At 36.9% G+C, this 27001-nt stretch overlaps 1 protein-coding gene across 2 annotated transcripts in view; it reads right to left on the minus strand.

Annotated features, from left to right (window-relative positions):
- RETREG1 (reticulophagy regulator 1) overlaps window positions 1-27001 on the minus strand; it is a 62168-nt gene that overhangs the window by 4843 nt on the left and 30324 nt on the right. Inside the window, exons 1-4 of one of the 2 annotated variants that reach the window (XM_027681789.1) lie at window positions 14939-15148; window positions 5042-5168; window positions 3041-3125; window positions 1745-1882 (exon numbers count right to left, since the gene is read on the minus strand). In XM_027681789.1, coding sequence (XP_027537590.1) covers window positions 1745-1882; window positions 3041-3125; window positions 5042-5168; window positions 14939-14973 — 385 coding nt within the window. In that variant the 5' untranslated portion in view covers window positions 14974-15148. Of the gene's footprint in view, window positions 1-1744; window positions 1883-3040; window positions 3126-5041; window positions 5169-14938; window positions 15149-27001 lie in introns of those variants that run through there. The other variant, XM_027681782.1, reaches the window with a different exon arrangement.

Raw genomic sequence — 27001 nt, forward strand, 5'->3', positions numbered from 1 at the left:
TATCCTACTCATGACAATGGATTTCCAGGTTCAGTGTGTGTTCTCTGTCACACAGCTTGTGTAGCACAATAACCTTCCACCTGCTGACGCAGCGCATCCTTAACGTAATATGCTACTTAGGTGAGGGAAACAAGGCCGACTGAAAGACTGGATGCTTATCAAAAGACATTGTGCAGCAGCCAAAGCAGGAGAGATAACGTTGCTCTGAAATGCATTCCAACAAATTTCTTTACCTGTATTGTACTTCCTTCAGGAGTGTCTGTTGCTCACCATAATGTTACCTGTCCTGGCAATAAACGTCTATCTTTTAAACTCCACTGCTGGTACAATGGACAGGTTAACATATTGCTAGAACAGGTTGTGTAGTTATCCCACCACATTACTTCTACATGAGAACATGCAATTTTCTGGATATTTGCATGTAATCTTCATCCACTAAACCCTTCTTCTTTGCACCCAGCTACCCTGCATTCACAGTCATATGCAAAAAACCCTCTGAAGTCTGGGAGAATGTTGCTCTTTGCAGATGAGCAGAGACACAAATCTCATCTCCTCTGTCTGGGAATCTGATATAAAACGGTTTTAAAAAGTCAGAGTATTCTTGGTTGCTTCTTTTTGCAACTTGCTTTTTCCTCTCTTGTGCCAGCACAAGGGCTTGTGAACCTATGTGGTGAACCCAAGTGCCAAAGCAAGGTAGGGGACCCTGACTGGATTAAATTAAACTGCAGGGCAAGATGCAGGAAAGAATGCATCTAACCTCAATCATTTTCCCAGTGCTGGCTTATGGAATTCATGAAACAAGTCTAATCTCTTCCTCTGCCAGTTTCATTTAAAAAAACTGAACAATGTAAAATAATACATGAAGGAAAATTTTCAATGCATTATTCCTTATTTCTGGCAACTACCGCATTACACATAAGGGAAGGGGAAAAGACAGACAGTGGTTCTCACTGGGTCTAGGAACAGCACATTGCATGGTGAATGGTTACAAGAAATGCATGTTTTAGAAGCAGATGTAAATTAACTAAAAAGGGTAGGCTACCTGTAAGTAATGGACTACATTACAAAGGTTTAATTACCAAACGTGGACAAAGAACCAAACTAAACATAATACTGTTCAGATACATATTTTTCTTGAAATAGCTTTATTGCTTAAAATCTGAAAGTTTCCAATGTTAGGAAAATAGTTGAAATTTTGTTTTAAATTGATTTCTCCCCTTTCCAACTAAAAATTTTTATTAACTTGTAGCAACTATCCTATGGCAGTTCTTAAATGCTTTTTGAGTATTTGGGGAAGAAAACAAATTCTTTCTGCTGTGGGGAGAGAAACCAAGGAGGATTAAGATACTGGAACAGAGTTTTGTCTCTTATTGAAAATTCTGTTATGCACTCATTTTGAGACCCTTAAGTGAGTCTCTCTCCTGGGTAAGTTTGCCTTATCTAAACAGTTACAAGCATTGCATGCTTACAGTAAGAAGTTTTTTCAGAAAACTTACAAGCAGTACATCTAATAAAGTATGAAGAGCTTGCCTTGCTTCTTTCCATGAAATAGTAATTTTTGTTATCATACCCAGACGTCTGACATACACTGTCACCCCTTATAAAGCTAATAACAGTACCAAGGTTAAAAGCAAGAAATATCTTTACAACTGGCTTCTCAGGACAAACCAAATTGTCTGCAAGATGAATAAAATTTTCTCCGCATACAGAAATACATTACTTGGGACCATAATTAATTACTCACCAAATCTCTCTTTTTTCTTCTGGTTGATATATTCCACTATTCCAAAATCTAGTTTCATCAGAACAGCCTTAATTTTGCTGTACACTTTCTGTCCAAATTCATTGCACTTAAGGAAGGGACACAAAAAGGCACACAATACTGTGACAAAAATGAAGACAGAGAAAAATTGCATTGAAGTATCACTGTATAAGAAGTTAATAAAGCTTAAACAATGCCTCTGCATATGATAACTACTAATTTTACATAATACAATTAGTTTACATAAAAATGTGCTGTGAAATGCCCATATCAGGCAAACTGTTAATGTCAAATTCAGTTTCCAAGAGCCATTCCTATCAATTGACATCTTTTTTATTTTCAGTAAGGTACAATTTATGATCATTATATCATTTATCATCATCTTGACTTAGCCTGATTTTGTTATCTTGACCTGAGAAAACAAGATTATGCAACATTGTGCCGGAATCAACACGCTGAAAAAAATAGTAAGCTGACTTCCTTATGACAAAATATTGTTAAAAGTTTCTTACTTATTTCTAATCTAAATTGACCCTCTTTTGGTTTAAACCCATTACCTCTTGTCCTAATGCAACAGGCCATGCTAAAATGTTTGTCCCCATCTTTCTTATATGCCCTCTCTAAGAACTGAAAGGCCACAAAAAGGTCTCCCTGGAGCCTTCTTTTCTCCAGGCTGAACAACCCCAACTCTCAGCCTGTCTTCACAGGAGAGTGCTCCAGCCCTCTGATTATCTTAGTGGCCTCCTTGGACTTGATCCAACATGTTCGTGTTTTTCTCGTCCTGGGGAGAACTGGATGCAGTACTCCAGGTAGAGCCTCACCAGAGCACAATAGAGTAGAGTGGAGTAGATCTCCTCCCGTGACCTGCTGGCCACGCGGCTTTTGATGCAGTCCAGGATACAACTGGCTTTCTGGGCTGTAAGTGCACATTGCTGGGTCATGTCCAGCCTCTCATCCACCAGCAACCCCAAGTCCTTCTCAGCAGGGCTGCTCTCAATCCGTTAATCCCCCAGCCTGTATTGATACTGGAGGCTGCCCTGGACCCAAGTGCAGCACCTCACACTTGGTCTTGTTGAACCTCATGAGGCTCCCATGGGCCCACTTCTCAAGCCTGTCCAGGTCCCTCTGGACAGCACCCTGTCCCACAGAGATTGGTGTTTTCTGGAAACTTGTATGTGTGTGTAAATAGATATAAATAAATAAATACTTCCTATATAGAGACCAAATAATGAAGAAACCACACACACAAATCATGACTGAAAAAGAGACTATACTTACACAAGACATAGGAGAGGACAACTCCAGGAATGTAACTTCCCAAGACAGTGAAAAATGTACATATGCTGCAGACTAGTAGGCAAAACTGGTAAAAACATTAAAATTGACCATTAACACATTCACTATTTAACTGTTTAGATAATTTTGTTAAAAAGAAAAATGTTGCATGCTAAATCATAACTAGAATGCAGTGCAAAATTGAAGTTTTTTCTTTTTAAACTGGGAATACTTTTAACGCTTCTGGTAAGAATAGGCATCAAACATTCCATTTTGGCTAATTAGGATGCATCCCCTCTTCTATTATAAAAACGTGCTATTTTTATGCATTTACTGTAAAGGTTTAACAAGCTCACAGTTATTGCTAAAATTATCAGAAATTACTTCAACTTCATTAGAAAAAGACAGACTGAACAGTTTTATATGCAGAAAAAACTACTCACTAATTGCAATATTACAATACATACTTACTGCATGCTTACAAAAGCAAAACATCCTTCCTATAGCTACAGTTCTCTCCCCTGTTGTGTTACTTCATGAAACTGTTTTCTTTCATATGCTGGCAAGCATTCTCTTGATGCCTGTTGGCTACTCTAGCATCCCTGTTAATGACAAGACTGAGCTGAATTTTAAATATAAAATTCGAGATTTGGTCTTTGTGGCGACTGAGACATACAGTGCATCTTTCACAACTGCACAATGCTGAGTACAGAATTGATCTGTTGGAAGTTTACAGATAGAATCCATTTGCTTTTGGAGCTAAAAGCAATAAAATGGCTATTTCAGAAAAATTTTGCACACAGCATCACTGCCTAATTTGCTTCTAATTATAGCAGTAAAATAATGACACGACTTAGAGAATGAGGTCAGGAAAAAGAAGGGAAAACATGCTGTCAAAATTAGCTTTTCTAAACCCATATTAGATATATCTTAACATACAGTTACTGTGTCATGTTACCACATGACAGAATTATGGGATTGATGCTGCATTTCCTTACTTCATTATATACATAATTCTTTTAAGTACATTTATTGTCCAAAGTATATTTATTTATATACTATTTATATACTTTTAAGTATATTTATTTATTTATTGTCCAAACATATAACTCCTCTTTGTATAATTTATTCATTTTTGAAAGATATTTCATCCTGTTACTCATCTGTATTTTCAGTCTAAACTGCTAATATTTGAGTGTGCTACTACATACATTCCATTTGCTTATTCTGAATGGCGTACTTTCAGGGAAGATTTTGCGGTAAAATTAACCAAGATTAAAAGAGGAGAAAAAGCCTCCTATTCTCCTTTTAACTTGTATTTAGCAATACAAATATAAAAATGAAACCTACTATTGCCCTAATGTACTTCTACATTATTTATATCATTCTTTGGGAAAAAAAAAAATCTGCTTCACTTTTGACTAGAACTAAATAATGATATTCTTCCAAGTTGGAAGGAAAAAACCTTATTCTTGCTTGCCTCTTCATGAACAGGGTTCTCCAGCTCAGTCTTTCCAGTAAAAAAAAGGAAAACCACCAACTATAAGTGCATAGAAGAAAAATTATCACAATAAAATATGAGGAACTCTCTTCTTACATTAAATACTTGTGCAGCTATTCCTGAAGACTACAGTTATTTGAGGGGAAAAAAACCGTTTATGTTCATGTACATGCCTATATGACTTTTTTCTTTTTAAAGTTTTTATTAAATTGTTATGTTTTAAATTTCCTTTAAAAAGTCCATGGAATAACTGGTGAAGTTCCAACAGCTGTTCGGGAAAGGACTGTATTGCTATAAATTTTACTGTGAACAGCTTTTCTCACTGACTCCCTACCCATGCTCTCCACAGCACAAAAAAGTTAGGAGAAACTCATGACTTAATGTATCAGAATGTGCATTTTTTTTTCCATTTTTCTGCTAGCTGGTTTGTTTGTTTTTTTAAAATTTATCTCACCTTTTTATTAAACCATATAGAACTGTTAATCTCACTTGGGAGTGCTTACCTTGCCAGGGTTTTGTTCCTTAAAGTGCGACATTTCTTGAAGAAATACAAATAAATTCATCAGTGTTTCTGAAATGCACTGATTTATTCTCGGTTTGTAGTCTTGCCTGGAATCGATGACTTTCCAGCTGAGTAAAACAAACAAAAATACCCAACTTTGTTTACAGCTCATATGAAAGTTGAAACTGATTGAAAACACCATGTTGTAAAGCCATAGCCTCTGGCAATCCAATGGCTGCTGCTATGCTAGAGACACCTGTGCTTGTTTAAACATATTTTATATAAGGCTAATTTGACTTTTTTAAGCTAAAAAAAAAAATAATCTGTTCAGTAATAGCAATTCTCAGTCCATACAAGCAATTACCAAAGAAATGACTGCTTATTCATCATGGCCATACAAAGACACCGAGTTCAAGGGGTTGTCATCTAAATTAAGCAAATGAACCCCAAACTTGTTTTTTAATATTATTTTTTCTTTAAAAAATATACCACAGTATTTTCATTGCCAAAGGATAGCCATACATATTAACACATTTAATTTCATGCATATAATCCTTTTGCTTTTTCTTTTCTATTTTTGTCTTGCTCTGCAAACTATCATGATGAAATTGTTATCCAACCTAGAAAAAAAAATTGCTCTTGAAGTCTTGATTATGTTCCTTACTGAATTTTAATTTTTCTATTTTATTGAAAGGACTGTTTCTAAAGCTTATCTTATGACTGTTCAGTACTTTTAATAAAATAACACTCCCCTCCTCCCCAAAAACTGTACTGAAGAATTTGCTGAAACCCATTTGAAAGCATATGTATCTATCATATTTGGGGCTGATAAGTTTAGACAATACCCAGTTTAAATGGTCACATTGTATACCTTTGTGGAGTAGACAAAACAACTACAACAAAGATGTTTATGAAACAACAAATGAAAAGAAAAACATAGGCCAGTCAGTGTCAAATCAAACTAGTACAAAGTACAGATGAACCACTGTGCAACCACTGAGAATCTGAAATAAATTCTACACCAGTTGTCTTTTGCATAATGTACTGCTGAGTACACACAGCTTCAATTCCAGTAAATGCAAGTCAGCCATGAACTACCCCAGCTATTTTATGGGATACATAACCCATTACATGTCCCGTGCATCACTGCCTTAAAAGTAAACATTTTGTGATGGGTGGATTGAATTACAACATAAATCAAAATCTAAATAATGGAAAAAACAGCCGTACAATTGTTGGTGCAGCAATAACACCACATTCACAGTCTGTCAGATCAAACTGCCGACTCCTATCAGATACACAATCTCCGCAGCCTTATTTTTGTAAAAAGTCAGAGCAATTTCAGTCAAAAATGCCTAGTTACACACCCACGGAACCCCTTCCCCTTTCTCATGGCTGTATTCGGTTCGCCACCAGGTGGTGACACAGCAGCGCCAGGACCAGCGCAGGGATCTTCGTCACGTGGGACAGGAGCAGCGCAGGGGGGTCACAGCATCACTGCCCAGGGCACCGTGACCTACAGAAAAACTGCTACTTCAAACACGGGATAAAACTCACTGAAGTCCAAAACTCAAATCAGTGGCTTACTCCTGACTGTATTTTACTATTTATTGAGCTGCAGTGGTGTGATTTCTTCTTACATTACAAAACATTCAGGGTGCAAGATTTTTTTCCCCATTTTGAGAATCAACAATGAACTATTTAAAATAGTGTACCTGAAATGAATAGGGTGACAACCCCATGTCTTGGACTAGGTGACTTTTGCAATTTCCCAGCTATGCATGGCACTGCATGCAAGTATTTGCCCCTGACAGAGGATGTAAATAAAACCATAAAGGAACTCATGGAGATCACTGCAGGAACCCAGCTAAAAGGGATCAGCACAGTTACACAGAACTTTATATCTGTGTCCCATCCACAACAGAGATTTCAATGTCCATCATCACTGACACTTAGTTGCTTGAGAAAAGTAGCATACAAGGGTTTTGTCTTACAGGAACTGCAATTTTTATTATAGGATAGGCTACTCCCCTTAAAGAAGCACTCTTCTAGCTTTTGTAAACCATTCTGCACCATTAATCAGTATTTCAAGAGCTGCCTGTTTATTCCAGTCTTGAAAACCTATTATGACAGTATTCTGAATTACAAAATCCTTTTACAGATTTTTACTCCTACCCTTTATTTAAAATGGTTGGCAATTGAAGTTAAGCTTAGTGGAAGCACAGAGCAAAACAGATAGGCCTGATGCCTACTATCAAATCAGAGCTTTGAAATATTTAGGACATTTGTAGATAGTAATTTTACTAATTTTAAGTTAATAGCAAAAACAGAGGGAGAGAAGATGAAAGCATAAACTACAATAATAATGCAAACTATTTCCATATATGCTAACCACTAATATAAAGATAATATAGATTAGAGAGGAGAAGGTGTAATAAGGCACAGTGGGATAACTAGTAACAATTCAAAATAAAAACACAAATTATGCAGAAAAATGGCACATTTGTACAGAAAGTACTCTGGAGTTGCTTTGCTTGTTGTTAGTAGTGCTTTCTTTAGTCAAGGTATTGAAAGTATGAGCTGAAATTCAGATTAAATTTAAACTAAAACCCTGCATGTTTTGGTTCTGTAGTCCACATGTGGTGCATTGACAAGAAGACAAGCAAGAAGAGTGGATGGTACCGGTGAAGTTTGCTTAAAAATACTGCAAACCCTCAACTGAGCTCCACAAAAGAATACTTGGCAGGTTTTTTTAGGCCACAAGAAATCATAAGACATCTTTGTCATTTCTACTATAGCCACAGTTTTCTAATTTGCAGGGAACGCCAGGAACTATTCTGAAGCCTTATTCTGTTCTTACACAATTAGTGGTGTAAGAAAGTCAGCTTGCTGATCTTCAGTGTGACAATCAGATGCATGTGCTACCTCTTCTTGTTCACATCTCTCAACAACTACCAGCCCTGGTGACATCTTTCCCAGAGCCTACTTGAACTGCAGTGTTACCCGGAGACCAGAGGGTTTGAACAAGGGGAAACCAAGAGAGATCTTGGTGAAGGGGGAGTGAGAAAGAAAGGAGGTCCATCATATAACCGTCTGTACAACATATAGTGGTGTGTATACAAAGATAGAGAGGTTATGTCATGCCCCTGTATATTAGTGGAGTTAACTTACAGTACCCTAATAAATGACTTAAATGAGAACCCTATACTTCCTGCCAAAACAGCTTTTGGTACTCCTGTCCAGGTGCTCCTTTTGGGATATAAGCAGCCAACAGTCCCTGAAAACCTTAAAAGGCTTTTGTGCACAACTTAGAAAGAAGAAAGTTTTATGTCCCATCACTTATCCTGAGTTTGATATGAAGTGCTACACTTCCATTCTAAAACTACTGTCAGTAAGACTGAGGGTGTTCAGAAAGAAAATAAATTACTCATATCTTTCTGACTGCCTATGGCCTCATTTCTACAACTGAGCAAATACATACTCTGTTGCCTGGTAGTTGCAAAAAAGCCTACCAAAACACACTCCTGCCCAGACGCTTCCACCGATCACAGTCACAAACTCTGGCCAGAACAGTCAGTGGCGTTACATTCTCTAAAAATGACTGATGGTGTCATGCTCTCATTTTGTATCTAGACATCTGTTCAAGCAAAGCCCCATCACATTTCTCTCAGAAAGGTCAGCAGATCTCATGTTACTGGTTTAAAGATCTTTTCGTGATGTGCTGGATTTTTTTTAATTATGTGTATACAGTTTTATATGTATCTTCCTGTAGATATGCTACTCAGAACTGCAGCAGTGACAGAGTACATCATGATGCGCTAGAGCTGAAGGACTGCACCTACATAAACATAGAGTTAGTAATTATAGAGCTTCTAAACCCTCTTGATTTCCCAACTGTAACCACACATGCTTGAAGCCGGTACAGACTGTAATTTTAAGGGTAACTTAGAATGTATTAGTCAAGGCGGAAGAGTTGAAAGTTACATTCCCAAAGATATGTAAATCTAGTAATAGGTAATATGGCTATTTTCTAGCTTTTTAAAAAGTGTATCTAGAACTTACAGAATGGTGTAACTTAAGGGAACTGGATGTCTGAGGACAAGCAGGCAACCAGGAGTTCAGTATGAAATTTAACCAAATGAAATCCAAAGTAAAAACTGTTAGCAAAACCCAATCAAGCAGGTTTACCTTTTCAGAGCTTCAACAGGTCCCTTCTATGAGGAAAGAAGTCACCTCACTGCAGAGGGAAGTGATCATAATGATGCAGTTATCCTCTCCAAAATATAAAATAGCGTAAAAAGCACATTTTACAGTTAAGTGTATTAAAGTGCAAATAGCAAACTGTCTAAAATCTACTATTGAATTGTGTAGTAGAAAACAATGCACTATTGATTAGCCTTATTGAAACACAATGTAACAAATTTGTGGATGTTATGTGCACTATGTGGAAAGACAGAATGGGCAGCACCACTGAACTCACAGCATAGCATCTTAATGACATACGTGGCTAATTTTGAAGGTGATTATGGAGAACCGTGCTTTATCCTGTGCCACTTTTGGATCCTATGCAATCATTAAATATACTAAAATAATTATATTTGTGTCATGTGGCTATGACCTAGTCCACAAGACCTGCAATTTAAATGAATCACTGGGGCACCATGTAAAATCCTGCTTGCTTCAAAGACTTCCACAAAAGGATGCTGTGTCACTGAAAGAAAAAGCAATACAGGAAGCATCCACATATACAACCATTCTCAGACTTCAGGAAGAACCTTCATCTACAACCTTCTTGCTACAAACTGTACCAAGCTTTTCTAACAGAAATCTCTCCAGCTTGTAGATATCCATATGCACTTTATTTCCCATTGCTAATCTGTAGGTGCTGTACAGGTTTAGGCTCAGCAATGTGTAGTACTATGGCAAACATCCTTTAACTGATCACAATTGACCATCCCTTCAGTGTTGAGGCTTGGACACATTTGGAATCTCTAAGATATACAGATAGATCTTGTTTTTAAATTAAAGCCGGAGAATGTAGTATCAACCTCAAAGAGCAGTTAACAATATTTCCCAGTTAAGAAATCTCTTTTAATTATCATATCTCCTGTAGTTCAAATACATTATTTGTAACACCTAAAGTAATTGTTAATACTGTGCAACATTGCTTCTCAAGCTTTTTAAGTATTTTCTCCTGACCTTATTATCTAACACTTCAGTTTTGTGCTTTTTATTAACAGTGAATCAGTCCAATTTGCTGTTACTGTTTTTTTCAGGGGTAGATGTGGAATAAAAAGCTGAAACAAAGATGTTATTTCACAGCTTTCAGTAACATGCATGTTCTTTGTATTTCCTGACCAAGAAGATGTTTTTTGTAATATTACTGTACAAGAAATATGTTTAAATCATCAGCATTTGATAAGGCTGGATGTGCCTTTTTCAATGGACTGCACAGCAGACCAGTCAGGATACGTGACTTTTAACAAAACATAATATAAGCAACCTTTCATCCCTGACTCTATACACTTCCTGCACGCTGTGTTGAACTAAAGTCATAATGATATTTTCTTCTCTTCAACTGACATGGGAACGTTTTACCACTGGTGTGCTGCTAGGCAATCAGCGATCCTATCAATGAAGGTGGTTCTACTGCTTATATTACCAGTCAAGAACAAACTTTTCTGAAAATGAAAGCAATTCTATTCTTATAAAAATCCACTGAAGTGTTCTGCAAAGAGACAGGGAAACTCATCTTTTCCAACAGATTGCTTAAAAAAAAAAAAATAGAAAATGACCCATTACTACCAGGACTGTATTTTGTAGGGAATGTGTTCATCTCTTCTATTCAGGTATAACATCAGTCATCTTATAAGTCTTAATAAGGAGCTGCACTGTCTTTCTTTAGCTGACCAAACTCAAACTGGTTAATTTCAGCTTTTTTGAAGGCAATTCCAGTACACAAGTTCCTCAACATAGCATGTTAAATATTGTCACCTTTTGCTGAATATCCTGCTAAACCAAACAAAATATACTCTAACTAAATTTGGGGCATTTTATTGTCCAGCTCCTCTAGAGAGACTCTCATAAGCAAACTGGTAGGCCAGCTCTCATGGGAAACTCTTCCTTTGAAATACTCCTGTTCGGCTCCCCTGAGAAGAACACCAGCTACTACTGCAGTTTGAGGTCATTCAAAACGTGATCTGATAGTCAAGTGCTATTAGTCCAAACTCATGATTTAGTCAATTTTTAAAGCATCTCTTTGCATGAAAACTGAGTGTTTCACTGACATGTAAATACTATTATAGACTTTCTTTCTGTTTAGCAAAGACTACAGTGCTATTACTATGTGCTGTTGTCTTTTTACCAAGACAGTACAAGCACTAGGATCTTCTCGGTCAGCTTCCCGCTTCTAACAAAAACTGGTTACATAAAAAAGACTTTTTTTTTGCATTATTTTTGTTCAGAAAAGTAAGGAAATGCCTTCCTAATCAACAAGAGTATAAAGTTCCATTTGCAGAACTTTAAACAGATCTGCCCAGCTGTTGGAAGCAATTCTTTGGGATTTATTTTTCTCCTGCAAAGACAACTCTGTTAACCATTTTTCACAAAATCAATTAATTTTCCTCCTTCACAGCCTCCTCATTCTTCAGCTGGGATACTCCAAGTTCAAGGCCTTTCAAAGTCAAGCAGCTAGGAAAGATGAGCTGAGCATTCTCTGAGTTGCAGGGCAGCTGCACAAAAAAGGAAAACTCGATTTTCAAGTGCCAAAGAATACTTTTAACCTGCAAAAACATAAAACCGACTTTCTGTGTAACATGACAAGATGGCTTTAACTCCTTCTGTGCAAAACCTCATTTTGACTCTTTTCAAAGGGTTTTAATGTACTTTATAGGAGTAGGTTATTCCTTACTCTGAGGAAATACTGTATTAATGAGAGTTCCTGGCATGAGCTAACAACTTGTTCCTTCCATTTATGCAGAGAATTCAATCACAAAAGAAAATAAAATACTTTAGGTTTTATTAACTAATACTAGCAGAAGAAGCAAATATTATTCTATAATTACAAATTAACATGCTTTGAGTAAATAAATAACATGCAGATTTGACTTTAAACTGGATCTTCATTTTTCTAAGCCCAAGCAGATGCTGGGAAAGGTCATGCACTATAAAACTGTAGTTCAAAATCAACTGGTCCAAAAGAATGTAGCTTTCTCTCCCATTTTAATTCAAGTCATAAAAGGTTCTGGCCAATTAGTGCACCATCCTTTTCAATAATAGGCAGGTGAGGGCGATTAGAACAACAGACATTGTTACGATGTTGGTATCTCTCTGAAGCACCTAAAGCCATATGCTTCCACCACTTCAGGACTGATTATTCACAGTACCTTTTATACATTCTTGACCATCATTAGATTCCTCATGAGTTGTCAATTTTAAAAAAAAAAACAACCATTATACCATCTTACACTAAAACTGTAGGGGACCTGATGATAAAGAATTACTGGGGGAAAATACCTCCTTATGGTAAATTGTTTTCAATCCTCTACCTTCGGCCACGTATTTCCTCACTGCTCTTCATCTGTTACCACCCAGGATCATATGACAAAACAAAACAGAAGATATGAGTGGGTACCTAATCTTCACACTCCCTAGCTTTTTTACTAGCCTTACTAGGAAGTATTTGTGCCTCTGTTTCTTTGCTTATTGTTCATTGAAATTCACAGTATGACTAACAGACTATTGACCAATGCCACATATTTAACTCTGATGTAACTATATTCATGAAACACACTTGTGACACAATACTACATATTTTCTGAAGTAGGACATGAACTCAAGAGGAGAGAGCATGTAAGAAGTACTTGCATGTAAGAAGGAGCTACAAGTAGTGCAGTGTGCTGAAACCAATCTGGGAACAAAGCCCATTCTGCATCTTCTACAAAAATACCACTGCTGTCCTTTTTACAGTATATAAAGCCTCAGCTTTGATTCAGTGTGCCCTTAAAATTACCTCATTATCTGTACATTTACATTACTATTTCTTCTTTTGCAATTCTAAGATTAATTGCTCCAGTACAGTTCCCATAGTGTTCCAGTAGAGTTCCCATAGCTCCTCCTTCTATTCCCTCTTGTTTAACTTGGACCAAAATATTCTGACTTCCACTAAATCTCATTAGCACTTCTGTAGGAATGTCCTCTGGTTATATCCTATTTGTTATGACCAAGACAAAAAGGCAAATTAATTTCAGAAAAAAAAACGGAACCTTCTGATTAAACTTTTTTCTCAAACCTTTTTGCTCATTAGGAAAGACACAAAAGGATGAGGGGTCAATTAATTTGATTGTAGCTTCAAAAATTATAAATGGGCAGAGCAGGCCCTGTTATCATTCTTTTTCAGGTTACTGTTCTAGAACAGTTCATCGTTTTTGTTTCAAAAACAAAACAAAAACCCCAAGAACTTTAAGAGAAAAAGAAGTCTTAAGAGTTTTAGGCCTAGTTTTACTTCTGTTTAACTGTCAAAGCTTGCTACAAGTCTTTATAGAGAAAGAATTGTGAACAAAATAAGTTAGATATTATTACAAAGCTGAAACTTCCTTTTTTAATGTGTCACACATATTCCTGTTTCCTTTATTGAAAGATATACAACTGAACAAACTGGAGATGTTGCTAAACATTTTTTAAAGAACTGCAATTAACACTTTGATGATTACCAGTAATGAGTTCAACATTTCCTTAAAAGAAAAGAAGAAATGCTACCTGCTACTACAGTTAATTTTAATCTATGTCATATATAGGGCACAACTTTGATACCCCTGCAAACGGAAATGCGTAGGTGACCCCACCCCTGCAGAGACACAGTTACACCCCTGGGGATCCATTCACCCACACTCACCCAGTTAGGTGGCTGTGCCTGAGTATGCTGCTCTACAACAGACAACCAGAGGTGTCTCCTGTATTTCATCTCACATTGACACACATACTAGAAAAACATCCACATAAATGTTCATATTTAAATTTAACTAGAAGAAATCAAATCCAAAGCCATAATGAAATGCTCATTTTCAATCCTTGTAATTCCTTAAATCTGCCTCTATATTCTGACATTTTGTTAACTAACTTCTAAATAAATTCTATTCTACACACAAGACAAAAATACTTTTTTGCAATATCAAGCATTTCATTAACACCATTTTAGAGCTAACATTTTGATTAGCATCCAGACTATGGAAAACACATGTGGACTTTAAGACATAGATTATAAACTCTGTCATAGCCAAACATCAATAACATCAACTTCTAAAATACCTATTTTAAAATCTATTTAGCTAAATTTATTTAGTGCATTTATTTCATAGGAATGTGCTGGATCATATTTGAGAAAACAGTATTTGTTGAATTGTTATCAAGTTTTAGATCCAACTACTTTTTTCCTGTCCTGACCATTGGTTTTATAAAGCTAATTAAGTTAAAAGCTAAACTTCAAAAAGATAGGCAAAGGGACACAGTGCCCTATCTCATAGAAATGAGTTACAGTTCTCAGTAGCATGGCTCCAACTAAACTATTTCTGTGCCTGACATTTTGAGGCTTGTAAGTTGTCCCATGGTTGCGAAAAGTGACTAGGTAGGAACCACACAGTATTTTCCTCCCTACAGCTTTAGTTCAACAAATACCTAAGAGCTATACAATTTAACCTCTACGCAGACATTAAGACTCTTATTTCTCTCCTAAGAAGCCTTATGTTAGCTTTAGAGGCAAAACCCTCAAGAAGCAGATGATCTGTTACAAGGCAGAGAAAACTGATCTCAGGCTGAGCACTCGGGAGTGCACACAGATTAATTACATGAAGCCTCGGTCCTTACTGCTCTGCACGAGAACATCGCAAGCAACGTACAGTACCTGTCATCTTGTCCCAGATCCTCACTGTCTGGCATTTCAGATGTAAAAAGGAACTCTCTTTCTTTCTACCAATCTAGATAATCCAGGTCACAATCTTCTATTCTGTTTTGTGTTTTAGGAGCCACCACCTGGGCACCTGTCCTGCTCTCTGCCAGGAAGAATGCTCCTTGCTCAGAGAGCAAATGTTTACAAGACATCCTAAGTGCCTGCTGGTCTTGAATGAAGTTCAGAGCGGTCAGCTTTGATTGGCCACAGCTATAAATAAACAGGTCGTGACTCACCTCACACACTATGACAGGGTGTTCAGTAGCAAGCACAGCCAAAAGCCAAACAGTTTGTTTTCCTTTTGGTCATGTGAGGGAGAATCACCACCCAGTTAGTACATTTTATTTTTCTGCTTCCACTGGAAATCTTCCTCAACATCTGCCACTTTTCTCAGTTGTAAATAAGCAGCACCAAAATGATAGGAAGTGTAATGACACAAACTTTTAATAAAGTGATAGGCCTAAAAATATGAGAACAAAGAGCTTACTCTTAAGTATAAAAAATACCTTTTTACTTCCCCACAAAGTGTCAGTCACAAGCTGTCAGAAGCAGCAAAATTATTCTTTAATTACTAAATTCACAGATTAAAAAAATCCACAATTGGTAATTTTTTAAAATAAGGAATAGGAAGAGAAGTTTTCAATAATTATTGATTGCATTGGTTTTAAATTCTGATTCCAAGCTTATCTACCACTATCTATGATAGTCTTAGCTATCATAGGGATACCTGCAAATTATGCTGGAAGAGTCCTCAAAAATGAAAGTATGCTGACAGGAAGAGGTTTTCTGCCAAAATACTTTGATTACTTCTGCGAACAATCTAAGGTGAATTGACATATGGATTTCCTCCTACGGCGTTTTGCTGCATGCATGACAGGGATTCTGTCACTCCAGCTACACCAGCTACGTCTCTATTAATTTTCAACACCCCAGCAACCTTATCTGTGCTGGTGAAGCTTTGTCACACAGTCCAAGACTCCAAGGATCTCATATGTACGTTGTTCAGCACATTGCTCAGCACTGCTTCCTTCTTTCATTAAACAGGTTGACCTGTTGTTCTTAGTGTATTTTGAAATAAATATTACATCCAGAGGTCTTCACATAGAAATCTTTATTTCTAGGAAGGAATCCAGCAAGATTTACACCTGTCTCTCCTTCATGAGACAGTAGGAATTGTCCTGGGGACATCACATGTTAAAAATAAATTTAAAAGAAATACACGAAGCTGGAAAAAAAAGGTATGCCATATATCTTTGATTTGGTAAGCTCTATTTGGTGCATTGTGAATAATACATCATTTCTGGAGAGCTGCTTAGCTTTCAAAACTATAAATTCTATCTTTTCTTCTTTTTTTTTAATATAAATTTCTTCAAAAGTAAGATCTAGAAAAAGAACGAGAGCGGAGCCCTCTGTCTAAATTATGCAATGCAATATATATGTAAGTATTCATTCCTGCCCTACAACTGAAACTTTCCATGATCACCAATACCTTCATATTCCAACATAGTCCTCTTTTTCTTTTCTTTTTCTTTCTATAACTTATGATAGTTATAGCTGAAATAAGTAAGAGCTGAATTTTCTTCAAGCTTACCCTGAAACACAGCTGCTAAATTCAAAAATCTTAATTAATAAAACAATTTTGTATGACGGCTTCATCTTCAGACCAAAGTTCTGAAGTCTTCCAATTGTGAAAAGAAGCAAAAGAAATAACTGAAATCTACAAACACATAAAAGCATCATTCAAAATTTAAATGTGAGCAAAATGAAAGCAAAAAAAATTAAACCCCTTGTGCAACTTGGGGTTGCTTTTGTTTAACATTCATTGCAGCATACTCTTACACAGCCACATATATTTACTACGTAAAATGCCTTTTACAAAATATTTCATTTTAATGCATTTGATGATCACACTCAGAAGCTGAAAAGCTTTCAGTATCATGTCTGTCCCTGTATGTCAGTCTTGGAACTTGATGAACTCCAAACTCTTCAAGTACAGCTCTGGACTGTTCATTTCTTTGTCACACTCTGTACACAGCAGAAAAATGGTTCACCGTTTACTTTTACAATTCCTTAGAATTCTTCTCAGCCCTCACTGAGGTAAGGAGGATAATATCACCTGATGTACTTATTCGTAAACAAAACCTGGAAAGATTAGTTCAAAACTGTCTACTAAATGAATACCTATCTAAAATGTCAAGGACCCGTTAGCTTGGAAGTAGAGCATTTATAAAATACTTTCTAAAACTTCAATACTCAAAGACTAATTTCTACTGGTATCACTGCTCATCACTTTTGCAAATCAGACTTCAGAACAGGATGAGCGCCTAATTAGCAGAACTGCAATCACACTGAAGTATTTTTCCCAGTAACACAAAGAGGACTATCTAAAAAATTAATCTCATTTTTTTTATCATTCTGAATACTTCTGCACCCAAGGGAATTAGAGCTTGTATTGGCCCATCTGGAGCTTTCCAGCAGATCGGGCTCCAGACTATTTCACAGCTGCACAAGACGGAATAACCTCTTCAAGATCACTTGGGTGGAACAGCAGGACGTGAACAAACATACTGTACTGAATCAGGCCAAAGGGCTTCTGCCATCTCCTCCCGTGTCCAGAAGCACGGCCAAGGGATAATGCACTGCTGCCTTCTATAGATAATCTTCTAGACTCCCAACTTGTGGAGTTTTGAACCAGCAGTGATGCCTGTTTTTTTAGCTCTGGGGGGATTTCTGGGCTGTGATAGCACCTATAACATCTTATGGCAAGGACATCTGCAGCTTAACTGCATACTGTTTGGAAACAAAAAAAACACAACCAACCAAACCCCACACAATTTTGTTTGCTCCAATCTAGCCATTTCAACTGGTTTCTAAGAAGTCTTATACTGAAATAGGTAGATAACAGTTAACTCTCTGTAGCTTTTCACAGCAATTTATCATTTTTGGAGACCATTATCATATTCTTCTTTGATAGGACTGCAAAATTGAAAGGTGAAGCTGCTTAGAAAAGAGCTCACCATTTTTAGCATTGCTAAAAATCAGTTTTAAACTTTTTCAATATGGAAAACTCAAAGTGACTAGAAATGACAGAACTGAGGAAGGAAAAGCTCTTTCTCTACCCATGTTACTTTTCAAGGACATTCTTACTTCCTTGCTTAGTTGCAGTTGAGCTCTGCACTCTGAACTGCAGTGGACTTGGGTCAGTCCTCTCTGTCCCTTCTAAGTTCTTTGTTGCCACTTTTGAGGCCCCAAATCACATGACTAATCTGTGCTCCTCTCAGCAACCTCTTTGCCTGAGCTGCTATCTTCCAGGCTTGCTATGTCTCTCTCACTTCTCATACGCAGCATTTTCTGAAATTTTCCCTCCCCTTTACTCTGTTCATTTCTTAACAGAAAGAACAACCTCATCTACCTTACTGCGAGTTCCTCTCCCCAGTCTTATTACTTCTGGAATTAACATGGAAGCCCCTGGCTTTATAGTCAAGAGGAAAAAGATTCCATTGACAGTGTCCTACTCTTGGTCAGCTTTAAAAGCCCTATTTTGCTCATCTGTTTCATACATATAAGTTCTTGCATGGCCTCAAACATCCTGACAATTCTTTTGCAAACTCTTGCTATTTTTACTATAACCAATTTAAGGTGGAAAACACCAGGAATGTACAGAGTTACACCCAGTGCGGGCATACTTTTACATTTTATTTACACATTTTGACTCTTTTTGTGAGTTGTTCCTCGTGCTCTGTTGGCTGTTGTTACTTTTACATACAGCTTTCCAGAGTACCTGGTCTTCCTTATGTTATTTGGATAACTTAAAGAATCAATGCTTCTTACTTCTGTTCATCTCCATGGCCCTGTTTTCACTTAAGCAGACCTCTTTTAAACCTTTCTGAAAACTTGCTTGAGAGCCGTTGAGCAACAGCTCTTTACTGTCAGGTATTAAGACATTCCAAAAGATGTGCTGGCATGCAGATCAGAAGTTTTCCTTTTACAGGCAGGCACCAAGGCCTGCAGAAGTCTCCAGCGAAAGAAGTGAAATAAAGCTACGTTCTTGCCAGAGACAAGGAAGCAGCCTTACTGAATAGCTGAGAGGACTGGAAATAGTGTCACATGCACTGCTGTGCATACTTAGATAGATACTGAAGATGCTCCAGGGTTTTAGGAGGTAGGTAAAAGGCAGCGTGTTGTCCATGTGGAGTGCAAGGGTGTCATCTGGCATTGTGTGGTAGATAATGTGTCTCACCCAGGCTGCAAGCTTTCAAAGATTTTAATTAGTCAGCCTATGGCACACTTTAGCTGGTCAACCAGCTCCAGAACTACTCACAATCACTACTGCCTTCTATGTCTCTCCTCACCTAAAAGGAGAGTTAGCTGGTGCTTTCAACATATAACCCTGTTCTAATTATTCAGCTGTGAACAAGACTCACTTCTAATAATGTGGATGAAAAAATTATGAACACCCTGTTGTACTCTTAAAGACATCCTAAAAATCCTCAACTGACAGGAAAAAAAAAATCACACTCCCAAAAGAAAATGTAGTTTAGCTTGTATTTCCAGAAGGAATTTAAAGGCTAGCATTTTACTTTTTGTAGATGGTTTATGTTGATGTTATTTTCAGCAAGAGCATGGGTTTAAAAATTACCATCATTGTCAATGGCATGTTTAGGATGAAAACTAATTTGAAATCCCTTTTAATGCTACTGAAAAAAATCATACTAATAACATACATGAAGTATCCCAAAATAGAATATTCCCACCTTTTTCAATATAGAACTGAATATACTGATCACATTTGTGTGTGTACCTTTCTGTATTTATAAGCACACACACATTACTGTAATTGGCTCGCAGGTTGAGCACAAAGTACCCTCTGTGAATGGGGGTAACATGAGACTGGAGACTTGTCACTAGTGGAGTTCCACAGAGCTCCATCTTAGGCCCTGTGCTCTTCAACAGGGAGGCCCTGCAGAGAGACCTCAACTTCATGGGCACCAACCATATGAAGTTCAACCAGGGAAACTGCCGGATTCTGCACGTGGGATGGGGCAATCCTGGATGTTTTTACAGACTGGGGAATGAGATGCTGGAAAGCAGTGCCATGGAAAGGGACCTGGGGGTCCTGGTCTATGGCAACTTGAATATGAGTCAGCAGTGCCCTGGCAGCCAGGAGGGCCAACCATGTCCTGGGGGGCATCAGGCAAAGCATCACCAACCAGTGGAGGGAGGGGATTGTCCCACTCTGCTCTGCACTGGTGTGGCCTCACCTTTGTATGCACTTTTGGGCACCACAGTATAACAAAGGTATTAAGCTGTTAGAGTGCCCAAAGGAGGGCAACGGAGATGGTGAAGGGCCTTGAGGGGAAGCCATATGTGGAGTGGCTGAAGTCACTTGGTCTGTTCAGCCTGGAGAAGAAGAGACTGAGGGGAGACTTCATCGCAGTCTACAACTTCCTTGTGAGGGGAAGGGGGTGGCAGGCACTGATCTCTTCTCTGTGATGACTAGTGACAGGAGCAAAGGCCTGAAGTTGTGTCAGGGAAGGTTTAGGTTGGATATTAGAAAAAGGTTCTTCACCCAGAGGGTGGTTGGGCACTGGAACAGGCTCCCCAGGGAAGGGGTCACAGCACCAAGCCTGACAAGAGTTCAAGAGGCATTTGGATGATGTTCTCAGGCACATGGTGTGATTTTTGGGGATGGTCCCATGCAGGGCTAAGAGTTGGACTCTATGGTCCTGGTGGGTCCCTTCCAACTCAGCATATTCTGTGATTCATCAATTTGAAGGGCATGACCAATTTTCACATATTTTCAACATCCAAATTTGCTGAATGACACCTATCCTGATTCTTTCTACGTAAAGCTCACTTCGAATTGCAAATGCTTATTATATTTCCTTAACTTCGAGATCTCCCCATACATTATAATATATACACAGGAGCCTTGTTTATAAGAGAGGAAGCCTTTCATACAAGTGTGAATGAAAAATCATGAAAATGGACCTACTGAACATGCTCAGTTATTTGCTGGGGTATTACATCAGGTGTAACCACAACCTGGTAAGCAGTGTGCTAAAAAAGCTGAAGACACCTATTACAAACAAAATGTAGTTTGTTATTTAGCTGTACCTAGGATCAGGATTGCAAAAAAAAAAAAATAAAATCCTTCAACAGTCGAAGACCAATAAAAGTAAACAAAAAAAGTACTTTCTTTCTCTCTTCATGGAATTCTGCATATTATACAGGATTCTTATTTTTACCTGGACAAAATAACTAATTGTTAAAACATTTTTTAAATTATGAGTTGCATATTCAGGAAAAAAACCACAAACAAAACAGCATCCAGTTTTGACATAAAAAAAGTAATGCAACATTCAAAAAGCTAAACAACCACATGCAAGAAATACTGGGCAGAACAAAGCATATGAATACATATTTTTAAAGAATCATAAAAAATTGAGTATGAAAGCAAACTCACTATCAACAGACACCAAAACCTGATTTATATCAGCAAAAATGAATTGTCACTGTGAGGTTTTAGTGTTTCGTCACAAAGCACGCATAATAATGCTCCACGATGCACAAGAGTATTTCTGAGTTTCAAACACAAGCAGAAAGAAGAGTTAAAGGGAGTAAGAGACACTTCAACTGCAGTTTAAAAAGCAAAATATTACATTTTAGTAACATGAAGATAGCAAATTTTCCTCTATACAAATATGACAGATCATGCTGGATTTATGTCACAAACAGAGAAGAGCTGGAGACAGGAAGGTAGAAGATCTTACCACTAGGGGTGAAAATCTCAACTGCTCTGGGACTTTTTGGCCATGGGATCTTGTTAAATAGCTATAAAAGAAACAAATATTTGGAGAAAAAAAAAAGACCAAACAAAAAACCTAAACCTACCTAGCAATGATCTGAGCAATTGCTAAAGATAACTGAATATTTTCCCCAAATTTTCCAAAAATCCTTTTCATACATTTTCATGAAATTATTTACCCTAAACCTACAAAAGTGCTTATGTACTAGTTCATCTATAATCATGATCTGTAATTCAGTCAAGTCACACTAAAATGCAGGTTTTTTTCCTTAGGTACACATGCTACTCAAGATTCTGAAACCTGCCCATCTCCCTGTCTCCTTTGGTTTGTAGCAATCTGAATCTGATTTTTCTCAGCAATTGGTTTCTTTTCCTACTGAAAAAAAATGAACTATATGAAAGGCAGACCAAACAGCGAGATAGCTACACAATGAAGTCAGCTTCCTTTGAAAATATTGGTTAAAAAAATGCATGAGGACTTCAAAATAGTTTTCAAAAGTACTGATATAAAGAGTTAAAGCACAAATCTGAGAAGTTTGTAATGTTTTCTATACAAGTACATTTAGAAGACAAGTCTATTTGTAATTCAATTAAGAAGATAAGAAATCACTCAGCTACATAGAATCTCTAAGATAATTAGAACACTCAGATCACATACTGACAGTGCCTATTTTTAAAAGATTTTGCTGGTATGCTCACAGTTTGCTAAGACAACCCACCATTATTTCACTGCTACAATCGTCCTATGAACAAGAGGATATGAGGCAGTTTTCCATCTAGTCATATAATTTATTCTTCAGTGCAACGTAAGAAAATTTCTCCAGAGAATGGTTATTGCAATTGCAAGCCATAACTAGATCAAAGTCCAGGTCACCAGCCCCGAATTAGACCTTAGAAGCTTAGGGATGAATAACTGTAGGACTTCAAGTATATTATAATGTAAGCACAGCACACAGTTATAATAATTTTTACTGACATCAACCCTATTCTTATGTCCCAGCACAAAGAGCCAAAGTTTTGATTAATATTCAGAATTGCTAGCCAAATGTTTTCATACTAAGTATGATTCATTTTGATTCCTTAAGGTCCACAGCCTTTTTCAATGCTTATATAGAGAAAGCGAGACAGATGACTAAATGATACTGTTAATTTATCAACTTATTAACACCAACGTCTTATCTAGTAGTTCATTTACTGTGTAACAAGAGATGAAGTCTCCAGTGTTTGTAATTTTACCATCAGACATATTAATAATATTCACTCCCTTTATAAAGAGCTTTTTGCAACAGCATTGTCTTTATGCAGTCTCAATGTGGTAGTTTGTACAACTGTGCAACTGTAACAAAAAAAAGATAATTAAATTGTCACTAATGTGACTCAGTTTCAAGGCCATATTTTAATCTGATGCAGCAACTGGTAATCTGTATGCTACATGCCAGTACTTTCCAATTGCAACACCTGTAACAGCATGTTAGCAAATTTGATAAATTATAAAGAAAAGAGTAACATGTAGATTTATATAAAAAAAGTTTAAAGTATTTATGAACTACAATCAGGGAAAAAATGTCAGTGTGTGCCACTTTAAAAGGCACATATTTGTGTACGCTGATCAACCAGTTTGTTTAAAAAAGAGTATTAAGAAAATATAGAAGCCCCTCACCACAGTTCATATTACCTTTTGATCTCACATTATAACTCTGCCAGCTCAAGAGAGAAAACAGACATACAAACTTGTTAAATGCTAACATCAAAACTTAAAGAAAATATTTCTACATAGTATCACTTACAACAACATAGATAGGTAATAATGAGAAAAAGCAGAACTACATTATATGAAGCAACAGTATACTTCACACAACAGCAATTCATACATGTACAGAACTGCAAACTAAATAAGATGGTTAATTCTGAGTGTACTGATTAAAACAAAACTAACTTTATCCTGGATAAACCAATTTCTGGATAAACTGGATAAACCAATTTCTTCAGAGTTTCTCCAAAGTGAATACTTGTCAAACCACAAACATTCTACTCTTTCAACATCCAGCCCTCTGAGAAACAACTGCACATTTTAAAGATATGGGAGACCAATGAAACACCACACAGCTCCACAGAAAAGGCAAGGGGATAGCCAAGATTGCAAAGGAGAAGTCAGTCCCCTCCTGCAATCGCACTCATCCCCCCAAAAAACTAGAACGTCAAATGGCTCTTGGGCTAATGCAAGTCAAGAAAGGTTCAGAGGAGGAATGATGATCGATGAAGACCTGCAGCTTAACCTGTTTGTCAGCAAGGGCACATGTTGATTTGTGATCTAGAGGAATCCCCTGAACTGGTCGGGTGAGCACTGCCAGAACACTCAGCCAGAAGTGCTGAGCACCTGATAACCTTCACCCTGCCTCGAGAAGATGATAGTATGCATGACATTTTGCTGAGGGGCTGAAAGAACTGTTGGGAAGCCAAACTAACTTCAGTTAGCAAGGCTTTTGTCCTGAAGTATAAAATACAAATTTTCCTTTTCCTGTTCCTTCACTAATAATTTTAATTAAATTCAATCCATTTCATAAGGTGATTTAGAACACATGTATGCACCACGCTGTTTTGCACAGCACAACAGCAGCTCCTATCACCACTAAAACTTTCTTTTCCCTCATTTTTTAGTGGATGTTTAAAGACTTCTACAGAATCTTTTTTGTTAAGCTTTATGAAATACATTTTAATAGTACAATTTGGTGCTAGAAGACTGAAAAAATAAGCTTTCAATTTAGAAGTTACTTATATATAAATACATACACATCTATTCAATCTGTAAAATGCACAATATTTTATCACAGCTTTTGCTGTTTCCTTCAGAATCTTGAATAAGGATCATTAAGCCCAACTCCCTGGATGTTCCTACAGATGTTGTTGTAGGGAAGGTAAGTAGAAGGGTGAAAAAAGTAACACTCTACGCAGGCTTTTACTTTAGTCCAGTGAGTCTCTCTTATTAAAAAAAACTCAAAGCACTAAAAAAAACCCAAACAAAAAAACCCAAAACCAAAACCAACAAAAAACCCCCCACAATCCCCAAAATAATTTGTTTGGGAAACATTCAGAGTACTTTAAATATATAATTTTTCAACTGCTTTTCAGGTAACCTGTATTTCTCTTCATCTCATTTCAGTGACTGACAAAGAAAGCCCCAGAAGACTAATTTCCACCTGCTAAAATTATTCTTTACAAAAAAAAGTCTCTTCAGTATGGTTTGAGTTTGATTGCTGATTGAAGAAATAAGTTTTTTCCAAGGTACATCTAGAAGGATTTTGAGCAAAATATTTGAAACTTTAACAACAAATTCTGCTTAGTGTCCTTTTCAGAAATTTCTATTTATCATCATATTGAGATTTCAGCTGAATTCCCACATTTTGAGACTTTGATAATAATAAAAAATACCTAATTCAGCTAACCAGTTAGGACAGAAATTGTCAAGGTACACATCCTAGGAAAATCGTTTGCCTATGGTGAACTCACAATGGGAACTGTTTCATACAGTAATTGTTCAGACATCTCAGTTAGTGTTCTAAGAAAAGCTCCACATGTATTCAGCTAAAAGCTATTAAAAATGTTTAGAACAGTACTTTTTTAAGGATCAGACATGCAAACCTCAGGTATTACTGCTCTGATTTGATTTTATTACTCTGGTCTCATGCCTAAATGCAAAAAGAGCAGGATCTTACGGTACACGCTGACCTTGCAACTTCTGTGGAATGTGTTGGTAGCAACAGACACTCAGTCTAAAATTGGGCAACAGCTATCTCACGTGCCCTTCTGGGATTTCTCAGACTTAAATATTTATATACAATTATATACAAATGCAGAAATAAACAGATATATTTATTTCAGTCTTACTTTGTCACTTAACTGAATAAAAAGTCAATTCTTGTAACACTTTTTACAAGAACAGCTACACTGGGTCAGCCAAAGCTCCATCTAGCCCTGTGCCATGGTGGTTGTCAAAACCAAATACCTCAGGATACCTAAGAAACAAAATAATAATAAGGGAAAATACATAATGACACTTCCATAAAACACAATAGATGGTCCAACAATCTGCAAATCAGGGACTTTCAAACCCACAGGTTTTTTATTTTTAATAGCCTTCAGTTGTTTTTCTTTAAAAACTGTCCTGTGATTTGTATTTTAATCCACGTATAGTTCTAATATTCACAACAATCATGTGTCAAGGATTTCTAAAGCTTAATTACTTATTTTTATTTTTCCTCAGCCTGCTATTTTGATGCCTCCTCTTTCCAATAGTGTGAGAGAGAAGGCACGTTCCTTATGGTATCTTGGAGAGCTCCAATATGTTTCGTTTTAATTATTCTTTTTCTCTTTTGAAAAAAAACACCTCATTTACTTGTTCTTTATATGGAAATAGTTCTGTATAGTTGATCTACCTTGTTGCTCTGCTCTGGACTTTTCTTCTCCTGTATCTTTTTCTGGGAGGTAGCAGAACAGACCCACACAGAGTATTCAGGATTTTGACATACAACAGATTTAAATGTGTCATGCGGCTGTGATTACTTTTGCCCTGCATGTCTTTTTTACTGATAATTAACAGTAGATTTAGTCTGTTGATCAACACTGATTTTCTGAGAAGATATCTTATTCATGAGTGGTTACAGTCACCTTCACACACTACTATTTTATATGTGAATTTAGTACTGGTATTTCTGCATAACTTTACAGTTACCTACACTGAATTTCAAATTCTATTTCAGTGTGAAAGAATCCTGTAAGGATCTTCTGAAATTCTTCATAGTTGGTCCTTGCTTCATTTTTTTGAATAATTTGGTACATGGCCATCCCACTATTTACTGCCTTTTCAGATCGCTTATGAGTACGTTTGTCAGAATAGTTCCAGCACAGAGAGTGGATATTTTTATATTCACTGTGAAATTCTCTTAAGCATTACCTCCCACTATAAACTGACCTATAGTAACCTCAATGGCCACAACTACATTGGTGATCTATTAACTGTAATACCAATTCAACCGCTCAGAAAAAAAGGCTGAATTTCTGAAAGATTATCATCCTTTTTATATCAAATCTAAGTTAGGGAAAGGAAGTGTATGTCATAAGGCACTGTGGCCACAACAAGCAAATGGACTTGAGAGAACTTTCATGGTTTTGTGCTACAGCAAATATATATCTCTGAAAATTTCTGTTAAACT

This window comes from Neopelma chrysocephalum, unplaced genomic scaffold (assembly GCF_003984885.1).
Source record: "Neopelma chrysocephalum unplaced genomic scaffold, ASM398488v2 Primary Assembly neopelma1_22b, whole genome shotgun sequence".
NCBI classification, from domain to species: Eukaryota; Metazoa; Chordata; class Aves; order Passeriformes; family Pipridae; genus Neopelma; species Neopelma chrysocephalum.